Below are 25,164 nucleotides of genomic sequence, written 5' to 3' on the forward strand. Positions count from 1 at the left end.
CTAAGGCGGCACATGGCCTGGAATGTCCCTCAGTTTTTCAGAGTTGCATGGAGTAGGCTGGCATTGATTTCCTAGAGCTCCCAACAGAGGCCACAGAAACAACAGACTACAGCATCCCTTCCCAGAGAGGAGACTGGTTGGGTAGCCAAGAAGGCCCTGCTTCTGTCCATGCCTGCTCCATCCAGCGCAGACTGTTACTTCTCCCCATCTCTTTTCATGTTTCCTTTACCATTACTTCCCTTCCTCCTTTGCTTTAGCAATAGTGGCTCCCCTGCCCCCTAGATCCTTTGTGAGGTTTGTGTCTATCTGCAGAACAGGTTCAAGCAGCCCTGAAAACTGTGCGGTAAATACGGATAGGCTGCACAAGTGATGGTCCAATGTCCTTAAGGGCAATAGCTTTAATCCCCGACATCCTTTCTTTTCCAGGCTGGTGGGTACTCATGCCTTTTTGAGACAGCTTCAACTGTAAGAGAAATACATGTAGACAAATCTCAAACAGCTTGCCTACTCACTCTCAACTTATCAACTACCTCTGGATTGCTGTGGAAGAAATACACATGCACCTTACATAAACTGTCCTATCTCGGGGTTTGTGTTACAGCAGTTTGGTCCTGTTTCTGACTTAGGGAGAGGGGAGGGAGGGAAAGGGGGGGAAGAGGAGAGGGGGAAGAGGAGAGGGAGGGGGAGGGGAGAGAGAGAGGGAGAGGGAGAGGGAACATTAAGAAGTCAAGCTTATCTTCAATGAACCCAATCTCCTTAGTATAAATAAGGAGCCTCAGATTGAACTGTTTGGAAACAAGACATGAAAACTACATGTGACTTCATGGATTCGGTGTGTTTATCCTGTTCCCCAAATCACCCTGTATCATACAACTGCATGTATGTTCTTTGGGCTTAAATGAATGCATGTATTTAATGTAAATCACGAGTATCAAATTGACAAATGAAGACTCGGGTTGACTACAGTGTCCACCTCCTTTTATTCCAGCACAGACATATGCGTTCATGAGCTCTTAGGGTTTATGTGTTCTTTATCATCAGTTAGTTAATCAGAGATAATTGGATGAGCATAAGAACAGACTTCATCGTCCTCTGTGTGATGCCAACACGACGATTTTTCTCTCGTTCCTGGTTTCGTGGTACCCGGCACTTCAGAATAGTTTCTATGTTGCTAAGACAACAAGGATACTGCAAAAGAAAATGGGAACTGAAGTCAAGGCCCTGCAACAGCAGCCTCAAAGGATGTCATAAATAGTGCGCGCCAGGCTCTATTCACAGTGAAGCCTGCAACCTCTGAATTAAGAGAGAGAAGAAGAAAAGACTTGTGTTCTTCAGTGTTTACTCGGAGGACGAGGGTGCTCTTGACAGCTTCCACTCTGAAGCTGAGAGAACAGTGATGTGTGGATATGAGAGAGGCAGGCATCCCTTCACTTCCTTTTCACCCCCTCCCCGTGGAACCCCCCGAGAGGAGCCTGTCCTTAAATCCCAACTTCAAGCTAAGGGGTTAGAAGAAAGCTGAGGCCATTGCTAAGTTGTCCCCTCCACTGAAAATATGCTTCTCATCTGAATGAGGCTTGGTTCTGGGTGGTAAATAGGGGCCGGGGGAGGGGATCGAATATCTGCTGAGACTCATGGTTGGTATTTGAAACTCAGTCTATGAACAGATGCAACGATGATGGCTTGGATGCACTTAGAGTGTCACCACAGAGCTCTGGCTGTCCTAGAACTCCCTGTGTAGACCAGGCTGGCCTTGAACACAGAGAGATCCCTGTGTGCTACCACGCCCAGCGTTGTCACACTTTTGAAGGCACAGAAAGCCCAGCGGCAGTGGAGTGAGCCAAGCTGCATCCTAGCTCTGTCTGAGCAAACTGAACTGCAGCAGTCAGCCTGCTGTGACACCCAGAACATGGGGGCAAGGACAAAGGCAAGGGAAATCAACCGCCTGGGCTGACTTTGTTAAAGGAAAACAATATTTAACCATGAACTAAAGAGTGTCCTTCAGGTCGTGTACGTTCTACTGCAGAGAGATAAGGATATGCCAAAGAGGAGGAGGAGGACAACGACGACGAGGAGGAGCAGCAGCAGGAGGAGGAAGAGGAGGAGCAGCAGGAGGAAGGAGGAGGAAGAAGAGAAGGAGGGGAGGAGGAGGAAAGGGAGGAGAGGGAGGAGAAGAGGAGGAGGAAGAGAAGAAGGATGAGGAGGAGAGAGGGGAGAGGAAGAGGAGGAGGAAGAAGAAGAGGAGGAGGGGATGGGGAGAAGTGAGGCTGGGAATGTGGCTCAGTGGCTCAGTGCCCTTGTTTAAGTTCCTAGAACTTCAAATGAATGAATAAACAGCATAAACAGATACGTAAGAACTCCGTGTCCCCAGAGCGAGAACAGGCCTTCTTTGGAAGCAGGTCCTTCTCTCACGAAGTCATCTGGCCAGAAACAATGGCTACCCAAAGGCAGGCAGTGGGGGGTATTTTCTAGGTCTTTGAAGAGACGGAAGTGGCTGTAGACTGAGCTAGCACTATAGAATTCCTCCTTCAAGTAGGAGTCAAGATACTATGTACTCATGGAAACCAACGGTTATGTCTTAAGGTCAGTGGTTCTGTCGATTCTAGTACTCACAATCAAGTTAAGAGTTTAGTCTAGCAGAATCAAGTGAAAACCATCCACCCCCCCCCTTTGAATACCCTGATGATCTAAGCATAAAAAGAAAATAGAGAACACAGAGCACTGTCTTTTAATATTTGTGAGGAGCATAAATCATAACGGTTTGTATACTACACTATACAAATGATAGACTGTTACTTTCCAAAGAAAACCGACTTCTTTGAGGGTTTCCCAAACAGTTAGTCACTCCATAGAGCTAAGAGCTTGACCCTTTAGCCATTGCTACAGCACATGGAACACAGGCAGTTAAGTCCCCCAGTCTTCCAACTGTGCCTGTTTCTGCTGCCGACGAGGGAGGGGCCTCTCGGAGGCCTTTTGTGGCCCCTTCCATCTCCTGCGCCACCAAATGTGGGCTCTGCAGGGCAGGCGAGTGCCGACGAGGCAACCTCTGGTCTCGGCTTCCCACAATCCTCCTCCTCCCCGTTAAGAGAACTTGCGTTTCTTCATGGCTTCCGCCTTGACCGCCAGGCTCTTGGCACAGATGGTCAGGACCACGATGAGAACACCCACCACAAACGCCACCACCGGCCAGAGGAAGCAGTGCAGGAGAGCAATCTCATCGTGTGTGCGCTGTAGGAGAACGTCCTCTGGTCTGCAAGAGAGAGAGGACAGGAAAGGAAGATCAGTGAGTCTCTCAGCCCAGCAAACTCTACACAACCTGCAGACGACAAGTGCTCTCCAGCCCAGGGGAATAATCACCCTTGAAAGTGATGACTCTGATTGCAGACACCGTACCAGTCTGCTCCACACCCATTTCCAAAAGCTGTGAGCTCTCGAATCAAGTAATTGGTGCAAATTTGCATACTGCTTATTAGATCATTTGCATGCTGCAAAATGTCAAAAGTATAGCATCCTTTTGCTGTCGTTTTTTGCTCCGTCCTAAATGGCTTCCCCCTTTCTGCCTGATCCTTTAATCCCACTGGCCAATGGGCTTGGATGAAGCCAAATGAAGGGTGGGTATTCCCCAACAAACCTAAATTCCGTGTGGCATTTAGATGGATCCCAAGTGACTTTGTTTTGTTTTATTTTATTTTTGGTTTTTCGAGACAGGGTTTCTCTGTGTAGCTCTGACTGTCCTGGAACTCACTCTGTAGGCCAGGCTGGCCTCGAACTCAGAAATCCACCTGCCTCTGCCTCCCAAGTGCTGGGATTAAAGGCGTGCACCACCACTGCCTGGCCAAGTGATTTTATTTTAAAGGGGGAAATAATGTATTGTTCAAGTTAGGGTGACAGATATATCGCCCACAGGCATGTCTAACCTGCAGCACTTGCAGGCCACATGCATCCCAAGATAACTGACTGCAGACCAGTACGCTGAAATATCACAGCACGACATCATAGCTTCAAAAGGTAGTTTTCAGATCAACCGAGCCTAGCTATATGAACCAAAGGCTTTATTAATAAGCAGGCCGCGGATGAGCTGAATGTAGCGTCCCATGTTTTTGCGTGAAACTAATCGTCCTTCGGAGCCACTGCCCACTCTCTTGGTTAATCCTGCAAAGTGTCAGCGGTAGGTTTCTATCTTGCCCGAGTGGACGCTGCTTCGATTGCTACTGTTTGTCTCCAATAGACAAGAAAGATGGGGCATGTTCCACAAGCCATGCTCGCCCATCTCTGGCGATGAGACAGATGGCTGGGAGTTCAGCTCTCCTGCCAGAGGCTTATATTTGATGAAAGATTGGCATTTCATCCCCAGGAAGGTTTGCTCTGTTTCCTACAATGGTAAGACATGTAGCTATGCTTTCTACGTAGGTAGACATAAAGTAATTTATCCCATTATCCCCAAGAACATCAAAGGCTTCTGAGGTGCCGGGCGGTGGTGGTGCACGCCTTTAATCCCAGCACTCGGGAGGCAGAGGCAGGTGGATTTCTGAGTTCGAGGCCAGCCTGGTCTACAAAGTGAATTCCAGGACAGCCAGGGCTATAAAGAGAAACCCTGTCTTGAAAAGTCCAAAATAAATAAATAAATAAATAAATAAATAAATATTTAGAAAAAATTTTTTTGGCTAAGGGCAGTGTCTTTTGAGGGGAAACATACTCCTGGGGGTTCCCTTTCATCATAGTTCTTATTTCCCAGAGGCTACAAAGGACACTGGGTGCTTCTCTCTTCCTAAGGTTAGGTTATCATTGCGCACCAGCAGAAACACTTGTGCAGGCTGAGTCTGAAATGACCGAGCCCTTGTGCTTCTCTTCTTTGGTGCAGGATGTCAATTTTTGCACATGAAGCGAGATTCTAGCTGGCATTTCAATGAAAAGTTATATTAAATGAATGAAGAAGGGCTGGAGAGATGGCTCAGTGGTTAAGAGCACCACTGGCTGTTCTTCCTGGGGTCCTGAGTTCAACTCCCAGCAAGCACATGATGGCTCACAACCATCTATAGTGGGATCTGATGCCCTCTTCTGGCATGCAAGCATATATGCAGATAGAGCACTCATATTCACTAGATAAATAAATAAATAAATAAATAAATAAAATTAACTCAGAATCTTTGTAGAAATGAGGCCCAAATCACACTTAGCTTGCAGAAATCGCTCCAATTACCCTTACAGCAACCCGTTATCTTCAAGATCTGGGCTGTCATTCATTTAACTTCAGATCCTTTTCTCTCCTGTAAGATGCCACAGAGATGTGGCTTTGTCGGTGGTCTGTCATTCTGCACCCATTTGTTGTTAAGTAACTTCTTGCTGCTGCTGAAGAGCCTGCCTGTGTTGCGGCCTTACTCTCCATGTAAAGTTTAAAGAAACTTTATGCCCCAGTCTGGAGTAGTAGAAGCCAAGGCCCTAGAATAACCCAGGCACAAGACAGTCAGCGTCACATCTAGAGTCCTTACAATCTGCTCGGCCAGCAGTGCCTCTGCTCTCTTCCCAGCCACAGCTGCCCACAGCTGGCAGGTGACCCCAAGCAAGCAAGAGAAGGTCCAAGCTGTCTCCCAGGATGCTTTCTCTGGAGAACACTCTTCTACACCTTTGAAACTCTTGATACAAAGAGGAGCTCTATTTTCTTCATCACAAAGGTCAGTTGCACAGCAACATGAATACACTTGATACCAAGGAACCATGCACTAGAAATTGATGGTATGAAAAACAAAAGGATAAGGAAGAAAAGGGACTGCGGTTTTTATTACTATAGTAACTGCATGAGTAATTTGCATAAGTAATTAAAATGCTTCTTTTGTAATCTTTCTCCAGTCATTACTGAGGATGGCACTGAATGCCATTATCACAATAAGGAACAACTGAGCCTGTGAAAGAGCTCCTGCGAGGGAGTCTGGAACCACCACACCTGGAGCACGGAGCACGGGCTGGAGAAAACCGGGAGGAAACGGGCAGGAGAGAAGGAAGCGACCGGAAACTGTTGGATCCAAAAGCGTGTTTTCCTCAGAAACTTTCTAGAATTCCATCTCCTGGATCTTGAGCAACACTTATGTTTCAGAGCTTTAAGTGACAAAATAAAATGACTCATTGGAGCTGAATTTGAACCACTTCAACAAATCCTTCTTTAGAGGTAGAAAAAAAATATTATCATACACATTTCCTTAAAAACCATGCATGTCTCTTTCTACTTGGGACAGCTCAGATCTGTTTCACAATCTCCTTGGATAAGAAAATCTAATATCTCAGGTCACTAGTTGCTTGGTTATATGGTTTACTGAGATGGCCTTGAAATGGCTTCTTCTGGCCTACAATTCACTCCTTCCAGTTGGGCTCACAGCATCTTAATTGAAGGCACCCTCCTGCCTCAGATATCTCTTTCCTCCAGGTTGACTGGCCTGGAGGCCAGAATTCTCTTTGGCTCAGAATTCATTTTCCTTCCCATAGTTATATGGCAGAACTGAAGAGGAACTCTGTGGAGGACCTTTCTTTCAGAACAGGGCTGCTCTGGCAAGGGATCACTTCCAAAGACCTCTAGGTCTGTGCAATCTGGCTGGAATGAATACAGACATGTCTTTAATCCCAGGAGATGGAAGCAAACAGATTTCTGAGTTTAAGGCCAGTTGGGTATAGCGCAAGTTTCAGGTAAAGAAAAGCTTAGGTCTAGGTATGGTGGTACACGTCTTTAATCCCAAACAAGGAAGGTAAAGTCAGTTTGTAGAAGGAAGCACCCATGTTCGAAAGTGATGTCTCGTTGAGTGGCAGACAAAGTGATGCATCAGAGAAAGATTTGACAGAAGGGGTAATGCCCATCTCTCATGAAAAGAGAGAGAAGAGGGAAGCTACTTAAGGGAGAGACAGGCAGTACAGGAGGAAGAGAGTACAGTGCAGGATACAGCAGAGTTCGTGGGGAGCAGTGCAGTAGAGTTGAGAGGGGGAGTGGAGCAGCACAGAGAGGAAGGAGGCAGTTTCACCAGGACAGTTTTACAGAGACAGATTGAAGAGAGAACAAGCTAAACACAGGTAAAGACAAATGAACCAGAGAATGAGAAAGAGTCAGAAGATTAGGAAAAATTGCTGGAGTTAGTGTGAGGCTAAACTGAGCAATTCAGAGGCAGAGAGAGAGAGAGAGAGAGAGAGAGAGAGAGAGAGAGAGAGAGAGAGAGAGAGAGAGAGCAGATTGGCTAAGTCAGCTGAGAGAGGAGTTTGAGCCAGGACAGCTGAGCTGGACCAGCCAACCAGAGTTCAGAGAGAACTAGAAAGGGTGGGCTTATTCAGCAGCAAGTCTCAGAAACTGAAAACATTCTAGGCCTGGATGGAGGCAAGAAGCTTCCAGGACTAGGCTTAGGTCAGTAGGATGGAGGCAGTAAGCCATGGAGACAACAATTACACCAGAAGAATAAATTACTTTTATAGGACTCTTAAAATGAGAGACCAAAAAATAAAAAATAAAAAAACAGAGCATGATTCCTCTGTACCTGAGAACTTTAAAAAAAGCAAGCAAGAAGGTCCTTTTGGAGGATGTGGGAATTGTAATGGAAAATATCACCGTAAGTATCATAAAAGAAGAGTAACCGTGGAAAACACCAGTGCAGCTCAGAAAGAATGTTGTGGTAACGATGACATCACCTTTGTTGGCTCACTGTTTTTTTACACACTTTGACAGACTTTGACCCATTTTAGCAAGACAATAAAACTTCCTTCTGCTGGCCTAGCTCCTCTCACCTTGCCTTGTCTGTCTCATACACTTAAAGTTGATCTTAATATAAATTCTCCCACTCATTATCCTTACCTTGGGTACTGGGTGTTGCACCTAGGGCCTTACAAGGTTATGTGCACGCTCTACTCTTACAAGGTACGCATTGCCAAACCCCAGTCCTCTCAAGCCATGGAAGTTGTACATTTACATATTGCGCTTATTTATTACAAACTACCAAACCTTACTCATGGCATATTGTATCATTAGAGATATTTTCGCTTACACTTTTGGGAAAGTTTCATCACTACTTTGGTCAAGACAATTCCACAAGCATGACTGTGGCCCCAAGTGCCAGGCCAAAGGACACCAAGAATATTGACTTAAATCACCTGGGCGTTTCTAAGCAGGCTCCATCTAGGTTTGCGTCTAGGATTGCTTAAATAATAATATTTATTATTTACAACATGGCCTAGTTTTGCAAAGAGACTGAAATGGATAATACAAAGAGGACATTTGAATAAAATAAAATCTCTAGCCTGACAGAAAAAAATAAGGGCAGTATAATTAGGATGAAGAAGTAAGATCAGCCCCAGGCTTAGTTTAAATAAAACTTTCCTGAGCCCCCGGGTACCCATGGCTGGTGGGGAAGGAAAGGCAGGTTACCCAACTGCTGTTACATAAGCAAAGAAAACAAGAGACTTTGATGTTTTGTTAGGGCTAACCTAGAAGAGGAAAAAAATTGTGTGCACGTTTACCTAAATGTAAGGCATGGGCCACATTCTGAGAGACCAGGATAGCGGTTGCTCAAAGCTAAGGATGAAAATCACTTGAGGGTTTCTTACCATACAGAGCCCAAGGTTAGGGACCTGCAGGACTGAATCGCATTGCAGCAATACTCAGGGTTTATCCCGCCTGAGGACAACCGAGTTAAAACAATGCTTTCACAATTCCAGATCAAGGAGATGAAAACCCACCATGAAAGCCACCCTTGTGTGCTTTGACGGCTTAACTTAATCTGTGTGTGGGATGGGTTTTATGAAATAGTCTTACAAAATGGTTTATATAAATCTTAAACATGTAAACAAGAATTTAAATAAAATATCACCAGTGGGACTGGAGAACTGGTACTTCTGCCTTGCAAGCATGGGGACCCGAGTTAGATCCCTAGAGCCCACAAAAGAAATGCTGGCCATGGCGGCCTGCACTTGTAATCCCAGCACTGGGGAGGCCAAAACAGGCAGACCCCTGGGGCTCACGGGTCAGCCAACGTAGTCTATTGATGAGCTCCAGGTCAGTGAAGAGATCTGTGTCAAGGCAAAAAGGGAAAGACGGTAGTGTGATGGTTTGTATATGCTCGACCCAGGGAATGGCACTATTAGGTGTGGCCTTGTTGGAGTGGGTGTGGCTTTGTTGGAATAGTTGTGTCACTGTAGGTGTGGGCTTAAGACCCTCATCCTAGCTGTCTGGAAGCCAGTATTCTGCTAGCAGCCTTCAGATGAAGCTGTAGAACTCTCAGCTCCTCCTGCACCATGCCTGCCTGGATGCTGCCCTGCTCCTGCCTGATGATGATGGACTGAACCTCTGAACCTGTAAGCCAGCCCCAAGTAAATGTTGTCCTTGTAAGAGTTGCCTTGGTCATGGTGTCTGTTCACAGCAGTAAAGCCCTAACTAAGACAAGTGGTTTCTGAAGAATGATACCTGAATGAAGAGTGTTGCCCTTTGACCTCCACACATAACACACATGCACATGCCAAGCTTTACTGTGGCTAGATGGTAGCTCTCCACAATTACATACAAAGTGCTGGGGTAATTCGTTTATGGGGGAGAAAGATTTGTGTGGAGAGTTTTGGGGCCGCTTCTAGGAACTTGGTGGGAATTTGACATTGGGCCAGGACAAGGAAGTAGGCTTCAGGCAAGAACCTGACTTTGGGCTAGGATAGTGAAGGAGGCGTAGATATTCAGATGAGCCCCTAGAAACAGTGATTAAGGGACTTTGTTTGTTCCTTGTCTATTTGTGTTTATTGCCTTGTTTGCTCATTAATCTAGAGCTGACCTGATTATTTGCATGCAATTAAAATGGTGTAAGAGTAGATTGGGAAAAATAAATAAACCCGCTTCAGCCTCAGAACAGGCTGGGGTTGTACTACGGCGTTGTTTGATTGTCTTTTTCTGTGTAATCCTTGCTCCCACCCTGGAGAACCCGGTTGACTGATTGAGTTGGCTTAGGTCTGTGGTAAGGGACTGCAACATGCTGGTAACACGGGGCAAAGTGAGTGCTCTCAGAAGGGAAAGGCAGACAAGGTCCTGTAACCTGCTTCTAAACCACAGCCTCAGCGGCCTCAAGCCCTTTGGAGAGGCTCCAGCCTTCAGAAGCAAGCATGCCTGCCAGTACTGGAACCACACAGGCCTTTCTGGACCCAAACAATGGCAGAGTGTTATTGAATATTCTGGCTTTTAACAATATCATATTCTGTGACACTTCTGGAAGGTGACTGAATTAAAACCTACTCAGTGAAAATCCCAGATTTAATTTGGTTACTGATTTAAAAAAAAATAATCTTTGAAGTTTTTTTTTTGTTTTGTTTTGTTTTGTTTTGTTTTATTTTGTTTTGTTTTTGTTTTTTGAGACGGGGTTTCTCTGTGTAGCCCTGGCTGTCCTGGAACTCACTTTGTAGACCAGGCTGGCCTCGAACTCAGAAAATCCACCTGCCTCTGCCTCCCAAGTGCTGGGATCAAATGTGTGTGCCACCACCGCCTGGCTGAAGTTTCTTTTTTCCTTCTACTGAAAGATACTGAAGACCGGCCAATAGGAATGCTGGAAACCAGAGATACATGATTGTAGAGTATATATTATATATATTAAGATGTATAAGACCATGGATGCGATCTCTAACAAATATATAAGTTGATTTTGAGTTTAGTATAAACAAGCTGTCCCTGTTGAGAGGAGTTAGCTATGTCTAGTTGCTAGGGAAGCAATCATGCCGCCTTGTCGAGAAGGTGGAAGAGCACACTTGTCTTCCACGTGACTGCAGGAGAGTACTTGTGTGTATCTCCTGGGGAGCACTTGGGAGACAGGGACTACCCACACAGGTCCTTTACAGGGAGCACTCTTCACCCGGAGCTTCTCTGCTGTGAGGACACACTCGGAAGCCCGGAGGTGGTTAGCTTAAGCCGAAGAAGACATTTGAGATTAAACAGACAGGACCAACTCCTTCCAGAAACCTCCCTCATTTGCATGACCACACAACTTCTGGGACCCGAGGCTGCCGTAAATTTCTTCTCCGAGGGTTCCAGTCTTCACGGAAATCCTCTTAAGCGTGCAGAGGTGAACATCACCACAAACTTCCACCTCTGCAAAGCCAAGTCTTTTTGCTTTAACCTCACTAAGTCTAACCACTTCTTTGATTTGAGGTCCTTTGTGTAAAACATAATTAATAACACGCCAAGTCGGTTTGCATTTTCTCCTGCTGATGCATTATCTGTTGATTTCATTCACATGAAGTTGACAAACATTTCAAGTGTGACAGAGGAAAGGGTTTTTCCTCCCCTCCCCGTTACCAGCGCATTCTGACTCATCGGAGCTCAGCAATGATGCTATGGTATGGGCTTTAAAAAGCCTGGGTGATAGTTCTCTCAAAAGCACGGTTTTGCTCCCCTGGGTTCCTGTCTGTAGATAAAATGCTCACCACACATCTGTAATTGTGAGTCACACCCTCCAGTCTTCCTCCGCTGTCCTTCCCAGGTCAACTGAGAGTGGCAACAGGGCTACCTACTAATTGTGGAAGAAGCTAAAAACCTGCATCTGACTGCGGCAGGAGAGCTAGTTAGCAAGGGGGCAGGTAAGTTGTCTTGGAGCAGCACAGCGCTGAGTTAGTTATAAAGTATTAGTAAATCTGCAGGTGCAGGACGGTATTTAAGAGCAGTCAAATCTACTCCCTCTATTGAGATGCCACGCCTAAAGGGTCTACAGCTTTCCGAGGCAGTGACGTTAGCTGGAAACGGAGTGTTCAAACCCAAGAGCTTGGGGTGGGGAGGGTGGGGGGCATTTCCTAATCAAGCCACAAATGGTGGGGTGATGGAATCTACCTTACTCCTGAGAGCTAAATGAGATGTGGAAGTATCTCACTTCCGTTGCTTCTGATGCTGAGCATAGATAGGAGAGGCTGCTGTGAGAATGATTGCCACCACCGGGAAAAATAAACAAACAAACAAAACAAACAAACAAAAAACACCACCAACAACAACAACAACCACAACAAAAACAACAAAACCCACACAAAAAAAAAAAAAACATGCCAGAATGGTGGCTGTGCTGAGTCTTCCCCAGGTACTTCTTTTGTCCACCTGAATGCTATAAGGACGTAGTCACAGACAGCTCCTATGAGCAGCTTCCTTTTGGTAGAGATGCCTTTGTTGCTCCTCCTTCTCTCGTGTCCTATCCAGCACGGTGGGCTTACAGGGAGCAGCTCTGACCAACACGGCAGGTTTAACATGCAAATCATGTGTTCTAATTCTACCACAGGCATGTCTGGCAGAGGCAAGGGAAAAAAAAAGCCCCCGATGACGTTGGAGCCTTCTAATTAGGAACATCAATAGAAGCTATGCACTAAGCTTACCCTATAAGCATCACTCCAGAGAACTAGATTGTGCCTGGGACCGTCAGTCCCCAGCCACAGATGTGGGCCATATCAGAGAGTGTCTCAACAGACTTTCTGAGAACGGAGCTGCAGCAGCTCTGCACTCACACAGTGACTTTAGTGCCTTTAGAGTCACATCCGACACCTGTTATGTGTAACCTCTATGAAGGCTCCTGTCTTCTCTCGGTGGGGTGGGGGTGGGGTGGGGTGGAGCAGGTATCAAGATCAAGTTTTGCAAGCAGAAAGATGGGTATGAACTTCTGACTTAAGGAAAGAAGGAAGTGAAGGAGGGAGAGAGGGAGGGAGAGGGGAAGGGAAGAAAGGAAGGAAGGAAATTAGCACCAGCCTTCATCTTTCTGCTTCCTAACTGTAGATGTGATGTGGCCAGCTGCCTCGGAGCCTATCACATGGTCATAGCCACTCTCACCCTGCCTCCAGGCTTCTCCACAGTGATAGCACGAATGAGCCCTCAAACTGTGAGCCGAAATAAATCCTTCCCCCTTGAAGTTGCTTTTCTCACTGCAACAAGAAAGTAACAATGTGTCTTCTAGTTTCTCCCCGTGACACCCGCCACACCCGGAGCCTAGGAACTTAGAGCTCAAATCGGCTTGCTTCCAGCAGGGTCTGCTCCTGTAGAGAGACTGCACACACCTAAGAAAGAGTCAGGTTTGAAAGATCTAACAGCCGCATTTTGTGTCATTTCCCTAAGCTGAATCATGTTCTCAGCCCTCGTTCCAGGCAAAGAGGACACGGAATCATCACAGATCGCACACTCGCGACGTGGGTGTGAGAAACCGTTTCCAGGGAGAAGATGACAAACACGCTGACAAACCCAAAAATAAGCACACGAGCAGGGATTCCATTGGGCGCTTGGAGGGCTGGCAAGAGCTTCGGCATTTGGGTTCTCAAGGAAATGAGCAGGGTAAGGGACCCCCTCGGGTATCACTGTATCTGTCTCCTTCCTGTCTGAACACAGCCGGGCATATTGCGTGCAGTCCAAAGATGGCGTTTTAAAGGAGGTCAAAACCCACTTTTTCCCCAAGATACCTTGGGGCGGGGGTGGGGTGGGGGGAGGAATCAACAGGGCTTCTTATGTAGTAAAAACGGAAAGGTGGGGCCGAGGAGGGGGCAGAACAATGCAGGCTCAGCCACACCCGTGGGTTCCTAGTAAAGTGGTGTATTCAGGCGTCTGCTCAGCTCCACTTGGCTGGTCTCCCTGGGGTTCCCGGACCTTGAAGAGAGCGGTACATCCTGCTAAGCTCAAAATGGGAGCTCAACAAATGTTAGTGGGGCGGCAACAGACTTCAAAGCGTGATTGAAGCCGCTGAGTTGCAGCTGAGCAAATCTGGAGGATGGGGAAACAGGTTCGCAGACTTGCAGGGGATTCGTTCAAAGGCCACCTAGATTTGTTGGAAACTGTAAATGCCATAGATGGATTTGCCTAAACAGTCCTGTGTGTTTATTTGTGTTTTCACGGGCTGTGCCAACTATTTTCAGATAATTTCCAAAACAAGTGATCATTTTTGCTTTGCTGTTTGCCTTTCTGGGTTTTTTTGTTGTTGTTGTTGTTCTTTTAGGAAAGATTATGCATATGTCCATGTGTGTGAAGGGGTGTATACACACACACAAGTGAGTGTATGTGCACGTATGCACACGTGTAGACCAGAAGTCAATCTCAGGGGCCATCTCTTGTGTGCTATCCACATTTTTTAAGACAGAGCATACTGGCTAGTTTTATGTCACTTTGACACACGCTAAAGTCATCCGAGAGAACTTAATTAAGAAAATGCCTCAATTAGATTGGGTTGTAGGCAAGCCTATAGGGCATTTTCTTAATTAGTGATTCATGGGGCAGGACACAATCCATTGTGGGTGGTACCACCCCTGGGCTGGTAGTCCTGGGTTCTATAAGAAAGCAAGCTGAGCAAGCCATGAGGAGCAAGCCAGAGAGCAGCACCGCTCCAAGGCCTCAGCCTCAGCTCCTGCCTCCACATTCCAGCCAGCCCTGCTCTAGTTCCTGTCCTGACTTCCTCCTGTGAGGAACAGTGCTGTGGAAGTGTAAGCCAAATAAACCCTTTCCTCCTCAAGCTGATTTAAGTCATGGTGTTTCATCACTGCAATAGGAACCCTACACAAGACACGGGGTCCCTCGTTGACACGGAACTTGCCAAGCAGTGAAGGGGGCTGGCTAGAGATGCCCAGGCACCTGCCTGTCTTCTCTGCCTCCCCAGTGCTCAGACTGAAACCATCTGTCTCACAACAACGGGGTGGGGGTAGGGTTTGGTGGTGGTGGGGGAGTGGTCCTCTGACAGTCATCTTACTGGGAATCAAATTCAGGTGCTGACCAAGCCCAGCCCCCCTCTGCCTGTTTGTAAAATCCCTGTCTAGCCCAACCTCTCCCAGTGTGTGACAGTTTCTGTTTCCCCAGCTCATCCTGTTGAAGCGCTTGCTCTCTCTCCCTCATCGGATGGACCCCCAAACCTCTCCTCCTGGGTAACCCCTAGTCTGGCCTCACATGCTATGGAAGGCTGCCAGCCTGGAGCTGGATACTCGTGAAGGGAGCTCCGGCAGGAGGAACAGGACCACTCAGACTCAGTCCACAGCAATTCCCTCCACAATGTACTCAATGCATCATCGCCATTAATGTCTGACTAAGTTAAATCCAGTATCCTAGAATTAGATCCTCAACCAAGAAAACCCACTTACCTGTTTCCTCGCTTTTACACACCTCGCCCTTCCCTTAGGTGCAGTGTGATTACTCTGACAGCTATGGAAATTAAGGTAAGTAGGTGTCTTTTGTTGCAAAAGACCCAGTGAGAGTCTTTGATCCTGGAAGCTTGAAGGGCTGCTCCTATAATAATGTTATCACTTTACAAGGTTCCCAACTGTTAGGAACCTTGTTTTGTTACAATGTATAGGATACACAGCAGCTATTTTTAAATTAAGTCATTTCCTACTGCTTGTAGGAAAAGAGAAACAGGCTAGCTTTCTATCCAGGCTACCAATGATTCATGTGCCTGGACCCCTAAGTTATGTACTGTTGGAATTTGTCAAAAGACCCTCACTCACAAAAACCACAGAGACCGCTATCGTTGCAAAACGCATGAGGATTTTACTTATCCAACATGTCGGGGAACCCCCCTCTCAGCACACAGGCCAGAGGAGAGACCCAGAACAAAGAACACACTTTTTGTAACTTTGTAAGGGTCAGATAAAGGCACCAGGGTAGTCTGGCTTATTTTAATTGGTGTAGCCAATAACCTTTTTAGACATTGGTTGGTTTGTATAGGGTGACTTTCATTTTGTCTGTCTTTGAAGTTTTTAGTGTGAGGCGGGGCAGGGGAATTGTTAATCTTGTTTTTGATCGTTAAAACTATGTTTTTATACTTGTTTAGTCAGCCAGCTTTTTATTTGGCTCTGTACTTGGACTGCTAGTACAGTTTGGAAAGTCTTTTTGAAGGGGGAAGGTACAAGGTAGTCTTGAATTTATTTTGGATATTACAGTACTACAGGGCACGCATACCACAGGGCACACACACTACAGGGCACACTCACTACAGGGCACACATACTACAGGGCACACACACTATAGGGCACACACACTACAGGGCACACACACTATAGGGCACACACACTACAGGGCACACACACTACAGGGCACACTCACTACAGGGTACACTCAATATGTCGCTGCAATGAAAGTATTGTTGAGAAGCATGCACAGGTATTAAAGTGATGAGTTATGACTAAGTCCTAGCACCCATGTGGGCTAGCTGCTGCCTTACTACATCCCTGTAAAATATGATGCCCAATATTTAATAAAAATAATGTATAAACAATTAACAGCTGGACTGGCGAGGTGGCTCAGTACCCACTGACTGCTCTTCCAAAGGTCCTGAGTTCAAATCCCAACAACAACCAGTAATGAGATCTGATGCCCTCTTCTGGTGTGTCTGAAGTCAGCTACAGTGTACTTATGTATAAGATCTTTGAGCCAGAGAAAGCAGGGACTGAGCAAGCAGAATTGACCAGAGCGAGCAGGGCCAACTGGAGCGGATTGAGCCGAGGTCCTAAATACAATTCTCAACAACCACATGAAGGCTCACAACCATCTGTACAGCTACTGTGTACTCATATGCATATAAATAAATAAATAAATCTTTAAAAACATAATTAACAGCAGACTGGTCATTGGAACATGGTAATAAAAAAAAGAAAGAAAAGAAAAGAAAAAAAGAAAAAGAAAAGAAAAAAGAAATCCACAGAAGGCTGCTATGCAGTGAGCGGTACATATTCCTAGAGAGATCCATTTTTATTTCTGTGGCCATTGACCAGTATTATATTACAGATAGGGCCACCTTCTTTGCCCACAGCAATGACAATAACATGGAGTCTTAAGCTGTACCTAACCCATAGACCTGCAACCTTGTTATAGATCTCTAAATTTAAAGCACACAGTCTCTAGACGTACACTTGGGCATTTAACAAGGCTTTCTCGGGACTTGGTTCTCTTCCATTCAGCCACTTGGCATTTGCTTAACACCTACGGCTGACAGGCATCAGGGACACCCCTGCTTGTTGGCTTGCCCATGGGCAGTCAACGTGAAGGCAGGAACACTCTGTCTATACACCCACCTCCGGGCACTATACTGGCACGTTGGTTTGAGGCGTTCTGTGGATGCTTGTTGTTGTTTCTGGCTAAAACCTGTTTTAAGACGTGATGGATATTTGCACACAGTACACAGATAATAAAAGAGGAGGAGTGTTTAACTGTGCTTGGGTGAGGGAGGAAATATCCTGTGAGCAGATGCAAAAGGACAGTGGTACAGGCTTTGGGGAAAGGGCAGGCACACTGGAAGGCTCAATTGTGCCAGGCTGAGGAAGGCTCAATTGTGCCAGGCTGGCATTTCCGATTAGTTTGCCGTCAGTAGGAACCATGAAGAGGAAGGTGTTTACAGTAATGCTTCATCAGTGAGACTTCACAGAGACTCTTGTGCTTTCAGATCCCAACACAGGCTAGAATCCTGGTCACCGCTCGGGACTTCCTCAGGGATGTTAGCAGGAAAGACTCTGGAGACAGAGGGCGGAGGTTTGAAGCTGGTCTCAAACGTGAGAAGAGCTGAACAGTGAGGTCTCCAGGCTTATAAAGAAGTATGAATGGAGGCTGGTGAGAGGCACCACATTAAAGTTAGGTAGAAGGAATGGCATGAAGTATTCTACAGCTCAATGGGATAAGAGTGACTTACAATGGCCTACGGTTTGTTTTATGGAGAACTTGATGGCGGAAGCTCATAGGCCTTTAAGTGTAGAAGGAGGAGGGATTAGCATTGCTCGATTTGATTGGAGGAGGAAGAGGAGGAAGAAGAGAAGGCGGCGGAGGAGGAGGAGGGGCAGAAGGAGCAGGAAGAGGAGGACCAGGAGGAGGACCAGCAGGAGGAGGAGCAAAGGGAGGTGGCCAAGCTGTTGTAGCCCCACAGGGAGAGGTTACAGCTCCAGGCTTCTGCTCCCTGAGCCTCCAGAGAACCTTATAGTTTATCTGTCTGCCATGATACTCAGACAACAGTCTACCCCCAGAGTGAGAGAGACTGCAGCACTAACCAGGTGTTCTGACTGTGGTAAAGTCACTGCTATCAACCAACACCATACACCAGAAACTTCACCACTGCAGAGAAACTCAGCCGTCAGTCCCTCCCCACCACCCTCTCCCTGGGGTGACCTATGACCTCATTTATTTGCTTAGTGGAGATATGAAAACTCTCAAAGAACTATTAGAGACAAAAACAGAAGAGAAGTCCTTGACAACCAAAGATGTTTGCAAATGGGATAGCCGTGCTGAGGAGAAAGAATATAGAGGAAGGATGTGGTAGGCATTTAGTTATTGGGGCTTTGTCTTGCTTTCAATATGAAATGCCCCCCCACCCCCATGGGCTCATGTGATTGAATAACTGGTACCCAACTGGCAATGCCTACCTGCCTGGCTGCCTTCCTCTCTTTCTCCTCCCCAACCCTCCATCTCTCTCTGTAGCCATGGATGGCTTGAAACTTGTTATGTAGACCAGGATGGCCTCCAACTCAGAGATCTGCCTGCCTTTGGCTCTGCCTCCCAAGTTCTGGGATTAAAGGCAGGAACCACCATGCCTAGCCTTTCATTTGTTTTCCTGGTGCTATTTGGAAAACTATAGAAATTTTAGGAGTGGGGAGCACGGCCAGAGGAAGGGGGCAGTAAGGATGGACCGTGAGGTCTTAGAGCAGTGGTTCTCAACCTGGGGACCGTGGCCCTTTTAGCAAACTTCCATCTCCAAAAATACTATGATTCATCACAGTAGCAAAAATTACAGTTATGAAGTAGCGATGAAAATAATTTTGTGGCTGGGGGGAGTCACCACAACATGTGGAAATGTGTTAAAGGGTCACAGCAGTAGTAAGGCTGAGAACCACTGTCTTACAGCCTGGTCCTACTTCCTGTCTGCTCTCAACTTGGCTTCCTGACTTCCCACACAATCTACCAGTACTCTCTAGCATCTGCCTCACTCCTGTGGATGTGCCTTCCCACAACACGATGAGGGGACCCTCTCCCTTTAAACTAGGAACCAGAATAAACCCTTCCAACCCTTAAGATGCTTGCTTCTCAACAGGCAATTGGTTTCAGCACACACACACACACACTCACACTCACACATGCACTAAATTTGTACTTAATAAAGGATTGGAGTGAATGATTGAAAAGATCTCCCAGATGTGAGAGGCTGTGAGTCTCTGAGTCCACATCAACCCACAGTAAGCCACAAACATTGTCTGGCCCCATTGTACCTAATAGGAAACTGAGGTGAGGGCTCTTGGGTAAGTAGTCCAAGGTCACCCACTGAGGTTAGAGCAGAGCTATGCTTAGAACTGAAGTCTCCTGACGCGCAGCCCTGCCCTGCATTCCTGCAGCTGATGGCACTGCACTCTGTGACCTACTTGTCCTGTGGTTCTTGGTATTTTTCCTCCCAAACTCCCCTCAGGGCTCTCTTTGAAGGCTGCATAAAGCATCTTAAATGAAAAGTGATTTGATAACATCACATTTGTGACTTCCTTTTTATTGCCACGATGATAAAGGCCATCAGAAGATGAACTGGACTCGCCAGCAGAGAGGCATTTCGGATTAATCATCAGAAAATAGACTCTCAATTTCACGTTTTTTAAATAATGCATGGTGTTTAGATGTCAGACTTAGAAGGAATGTTGGCACGGATTCCACCCATAGCCCACAGCTTGCTGGAGACAGCAAACATTACTTTTTTAAAAGTACAGATTTGGAGACTAAACACAGCCTTCAATTCTGATGTAATCCCTCAATATGGAACAAGACACAAATGTGCATGCGAAAGACTCGATCTGGGTAAGACTCCAGATGCGCTGCCTTGTTCATGATATGTCACTGAACTCGGTGTAGAAAGAGAAAGCTAACACGATCCTTTGAGAAGAAAAAGAACTATGGCATCAAGATTGGAGAACAAATCAAAGATTAGGGGAAAATGTGTCTCTCACAGAAAATAGAAAACAGCATTAGTAACGAAGTTTTTAAACATAAAACAGTCATTATCTAATTTAACGGTATATTCAAAACTCAGATCTGAGCCAGAGCGGTGGCCCAGGAGGTAAAGGTGTCAGCTACGCGAGCCTCATGACCTGAGTTCAAGCCCCAGACCCTACAGAAGAAAGCTGGATACAGTGCACATCTGTAATCCGGGGACTCCTCAGTTGACACATATAGTGCACATCTGTAATCCGGGGACGCCTCAGTTGACACAGGGGGCGGAGCTAACTAACAGGCCAGCTAGCCTGGGGTACACAGTGCTGAAGCAGAAATAAGACAGGTCTGCTTCAGCAAGGAGGAAGGGGAACACTGATCCCTGAGCGTTGTCTCCTGACCTCCACACGCAGGCCATGGCATAAACTTACCCTCTCACCCCACCCTGTCAAGCCCAGGTTCCATTTTTGTATGCAAATTAATCCCGAGAGGATTTTTTTTTTCCTCAGTAATTTGTCCTAGAGAGAGAGAAAGAAAAAAAAAAAAACTGAAGGAAAACCAGGAAAAATCTCATAGCAATGGTATGCTTAAATTCAATCTGTAAACGTATTAAAATAAAGGTGTTATTAGAGCAAATCTGTTTCAGAAATGCAAAGACATAGTGAAAACCGTTTACAACTGACCGAGCATTTCTCACCATGGCGGTTATAAGTGTATTCAGAAGGACACATCTAAGTACAGCGTCACCCTCACGAAACTCACTCACCATGAGGTGACTGCACGGCGTGCTCCTCCATTGAGAGGGGGCTCCAGACCACTCACCACTTGGTTTTTTTCCTAACATTGTCTCTCTTGCACAGTTAGGCTTTTATAAGGCATCCTAAGTTATTCTGAATGCACGAGGCTCAGAACGAGCGCCGTAAAATCACCCAGCTTGAGAGTGCTAAGGATGTGTGGAGGTCGGCCGGTCCTCGGTCTATCAAACTCTATAAGGCGAGAAAACCAAGCCTCCTGTGAGCGAGCGGCACTTTTCTGATCAATTGCTTTTAATTCTCTATTTTAATGGCTTTTCAAGTGTGTTCTGCAGAGCTCTCCACTCATTTGAACTCAGGCTGTTATGTTCATCTGTCTTTAAAATGCTAAGGGTAAAAATATACACCCCAGAATTAGAATCTATCCATTCAGTGGCATAAGTATAGCATATTTACTTTTTTCTGAGCAATAGACTCTCTTTCTCTCTCTCCTCTCTCCCTCCCTTTCTTCCCCACCTCATGCATGCGTATATACATATATATATTGTTTTACCCATTAATAAAATTTCAATTATTTAATCAGGCAATGTCCAAGCCTCCAACCAGAGGACATCTCCACCACTCGTTACTGTTTCTTACTTGCTACAAATGGATAAAACAGAGACAAACATTTATCACGACTTAGGACGCACTGCCATGCAGATGCAGTCTTTATCCAAACCCAAATAAAAGCAAGACAATGCCACTCTTGCTTTGCAGGCTAGGAAAACCAAGACGGGGAAGCTGAGCCATTCACCCAAAGATATACAGTGAATCAAAGGTAGAGAAGTGTACGCCCACGTATCCAGTGTCACGTGGTGGCTGCCGTTAAGCAACTGTTAAGATGCACGAGGTGGAACGAGCTCACCCATCTAACTCTGGGGAGTATGAGAAAAGCAACCTTGGTGGTATGGGATGCAGAAAGGAAGCAGGGAGAGACAGCAGCCAAGGTGTAAGGCGATACGAGGACAACCAAGGCACAGATAAATCAATACTCCCAGAATGACAGTATGAGGAAACGCCTGGGTCCAGCTTCCTCCTAGAACTACTGTGCTGTGCCAATGTCTAGTAGTGAAAAATGACGAAGGTGTCCCCAGATAGGGGTCAGAGTGAGAGGTACAAAAGCATCATGGGAAACAGAGCCATTGGCATGGAGGAGGGAGCAGGCAGTGGGAAAAGTCAAACAGTCCCCACTTCTCTCGGGTCAACAAAACACACACTCGCTCTCTCACTCGAGGCTCTCCAACCTCAATGGCCTTACATTTATCACACACACGAAGCTTCCTAGCCTCGGAAACCATGTACTCCACGGCACCCCACTCTGACATGGTCCTTCCTCTTACTTGCTTATACCTAGCTAACCACTGAGCCACACCTCTGTCTCTACCAATGTGGTTCACTCAGGTCTGCACTTCTCCACCATGTCAATAAGATCTCAAAGCAGGACCTGCGAGTCTTCCTTCACTGCATCACCTGACTTTTAAATTATACAATCCTGTCGATCCACGGAGGGCTGAGACTTTGTCTGCGTTGTTTTGTGGTTGTTTCATCTCTGTCTGTCTGTCTGTCTGTCTGTCTGTCTGTCTATTGGCTCATGACTGGTATGTAACTCAGTAACAGAACTTGGAAGCTGGCTAGGAAGTAGGAAAAGAAATTAATCAAGAGGATGATGGTGAAAAGTGAAACACACACACACACACACAAATTCTAGGCTTTCAGACCCAGGCTTGAGAATGTGATCTTTGTGACTCAGTGCTCCAAGGCATGCTAATCATAAAACAGATAGTGACATTCCTCCACCCACCTGCTTCCTGGGTTCCGGGAGTGTTCATTCAAAGAAAGTTACCCTGACCCACCCTGACCATTGCTGGAACCCGCTATGCAAATGTGCTATTGTTAGAGGTTCATAGAGAACTGTCTTGACTTTCCACTTCCTCGTGACTCTTAACTGGTATTTTTGGTATTTTCCAACAACGCCCTCCCCACCCCCTTGAGTTGTGGTTTCTTCCTTTAAATACCCCTTTACCCAGCTACTCGGGGCGCCACAGTCCTCTACCCCTGTGTGGTGTATGACTGTGGGCCCCAGAGTGCTCTTGGAATAAAAAGTCCTCTTGCAGTTTGCATCAAGGCCATTTCTCATGAGTGATTTGGGGTGTCGCCTCTCCTGAGTCAGAATGTGGTCTTTCAATGGTAGGAGTCTTAAAAGTGAGATCCAACCCAGTCAAGAGAAGACATCCAAGACAAGGAACAAGGCTCATCAGACCAACGAGGGTCACCTCAGCCATGTAGGCATCTGAACCAAAGCAACAGCAGCCCCGGAGGTAGCATTCAAGAGATGACACAAATGCTCTGGCCAAACTGGTTCCTTTGATGAGGGTTTGCGAGCACAGGTCTATGATGTGAGCTGTGACCTTCCATCCTTTCTGATGTACCTATGGAATGAATAAACCCTGCAAGAAAACTCACTCCTCTCCAGGTGCTCGCTCACCAGGGAAGGCAAAGATGAAGGCGTCTTCAGTGTGCTTGCCGTAGAATCCCCAGTCTATCATTACAGCGTGCTTGTTAAGGGTGGGTTTTACTGAAAAATCCTGGGGAACCTTGCCCCTCCCTGCCCTCAAGGGCAAAGGGAGCAGAGAGGAAAACTGTTGAGTCTGTACACAAAGAAGACACACCAGGACCAGCTGCAGGGAGGCAGGTCAATTTTATTTGGGGTGATTCAAGGCTTATAGAATTTTGGGGAGGAGCGTAGGGAAGGAACATCCAAGATGGGCCAAGGTCATTGGCTGAGGGCTTATTGGAAATGCCTCGTTAGCACGGGGAAGCATTTCAGGAATCTCCCGTGCTAGCTGGACAGGTCCTTCTCCGGAGAAACTTGTAATCTAACCACGTGACTTTCTGCAGGTAGAGGCATGGGGAGGGAGTTGAACTCCCCAGACAAGGTCAGAGAAGGGGGAGCCCTGCCCAGTGAAAAGGAGTCCTCTACTATTTGCCAAGCTCTGAACGCTACCAGGTCAACGGTAGGCTTCGACCTTCCTTAAATAGCAGGGCAATGGAGAATAACAAGGAAAATGTGGAATTCAGATAATAAGTCATACCACCTGAACAAAAACTATAGATAAACATCTACACACAAAAACTCTACATACAAAATCTACACATTAGAAAGATGGCAGGCACCATGGATTAGGGAGGCAGACTAATGTCAGGTACTAAGAGATCACGATGGATATGATATAGCCCTGGGATGAGGTTGCCCCAGAGAACGTGAGGACTAACCTTCCATTTCTGGCGGCTGTCTGGCCCTGCAGATTCCCCTCCAGAACACAGGCTGAAATCGTGGAAATGTAAGACTCCAATAATCTCTACCTTACATTTTAAAAATAACACACGTTTCTTGAAAAATGGAAGTTCCTGGTAGCTATGCCTCCTTAATTTCCTGCAATTATGTGAAATCTAAAGGTCGCTTTAAATATAAAGTTCACCTTATCAGGAGCATCTGGGAGTGGATGCCGCGAGTCTATTTTAACTTCTCCTGTAGCCGTAGTAAGAAACGCACCCAGAGTGGATGGCACCAGGGAGCTGCAATCTCACGAGCCCAGCGACAACCCTGTTTCATCTTGCTTATGCCAGGAGGGGAGAAACGGAAACTCCTGCTTCCCCAGAGTCACTTGAGAATAGTGATAAACCAGCCTCACTTCTAGCTATACTCGACAGTTTGCAGACAGGTCGGTGACAGGAGGGATAGAGAATGTGTGCCCATTCCGATGGGGAGGTGGCATGTTTGAACTCCCGTGCTCAGATTACCACAAGGGGTATCCCGATTGTAGGGGTGACAGAAGCCCCCTCTCCTTGTTCACCGGAAGCCCCTTCCTAGCCTACTGAGGTGGCTCTGGGAGGGAGGGGTATGGCTTACAGAGGACCCAAGTTGTGGTCAAAGAGTTAGAAGGACCTCCAGGAAGGGACAGGAGCCCGCAGGTTGATCCAGTCACCATTTTATGCTTACAAAATGGGAGAGCTCTGACCAGGGTTCGGAGAGCCGGCGAACACAACTCTGAGCCTCAAAGCTGACGCTCTCAGGACAGAGTGTCTAATTGCTCCGTCTGCTCCGTCCACACGGCAGTTTCTGAGCCGTGTCTTCTGTAATGACGTGGCGTCATGAGTGAGTGTTCTGAGTCCCGCAAGCCTTCCGACACAAAACTGAGCCCATGGGGGGCGGGGGGCAGGAGGACATCCCCCCCCTCCCCCTCCCCCCCGACTCTGCACAGTGGTCAAATGTACAGGTGTTGTACTTGGTACAACACTTTGGCATCAGCATTGAGGAAGCGTGGGAAGGCTGAGTGAGCGCTTGAACTTGTGGGATTTGATGCTAAGTCCATTTGCCAAATTGGACAGAGCTGCAGGGCACTGTAGTACTGGGAAGGAACTTAGACACTGCTTAGGCTGAGGACCCTGCATATCTGGCATGGGGTATAGTGAGTGTGGTGACTATAATAC

At 46.6% G+C, this 25,164-nt stretch overlaps 1 protein-coding gene across 3 annotated transcripts in view; it reads right to left on the bottom strand.

Annotated features, from left to right (window-relative positions):
• Positions 1 to 954: 954 nt before the first annotated feature.
• Kcnmb4 (potassium calcium-activated channel subfamily M regulatory beta subunit 4) overlaps positions 955 to 25,164 on the bottom strand; it is a 57,853-nt gene continuing 33,643 nt past the window's right edge. Inside the window, exons 3-4 of one of the 3 annotated variants that reach the window (XM_021174634.3) lie at positions 3,166 to 3,247; positions 955 to 1,188 (exon numbers count right to left, since the gene is read on the bottom strand). In XM_021174634.3, the coding sequence (XP_021030293.1) occupies positions 1,042 to 1,188; positions 3,166 to 3,247 (229 nt within the window). In that variant the 3' untranslated portion in view covers positions 955 to 1,041. Of the gene's footprint in view, positions 1,189 to 2,709; positions 3,248 to 25,164 lie in introns of those variants that run through there. The other 2 variants (XM_021174635.3, XM_021174636.3) reach the window with 2 other exon arrangements.

This window comes from Mus caroli, unplaced genomic scaffold, assembly GCF_978045245.1.
Source record: "Mus caroli unplaced genomic scaffold, Mus_caroli_1 scaffold_9, whole genome shotgun sequence".
Classification (NCBI taxonomy): Eukaryota; Metazoa; Chordata; class Mammalia; order Rodentia; family Muridae; genus Mus; species Mus caroli.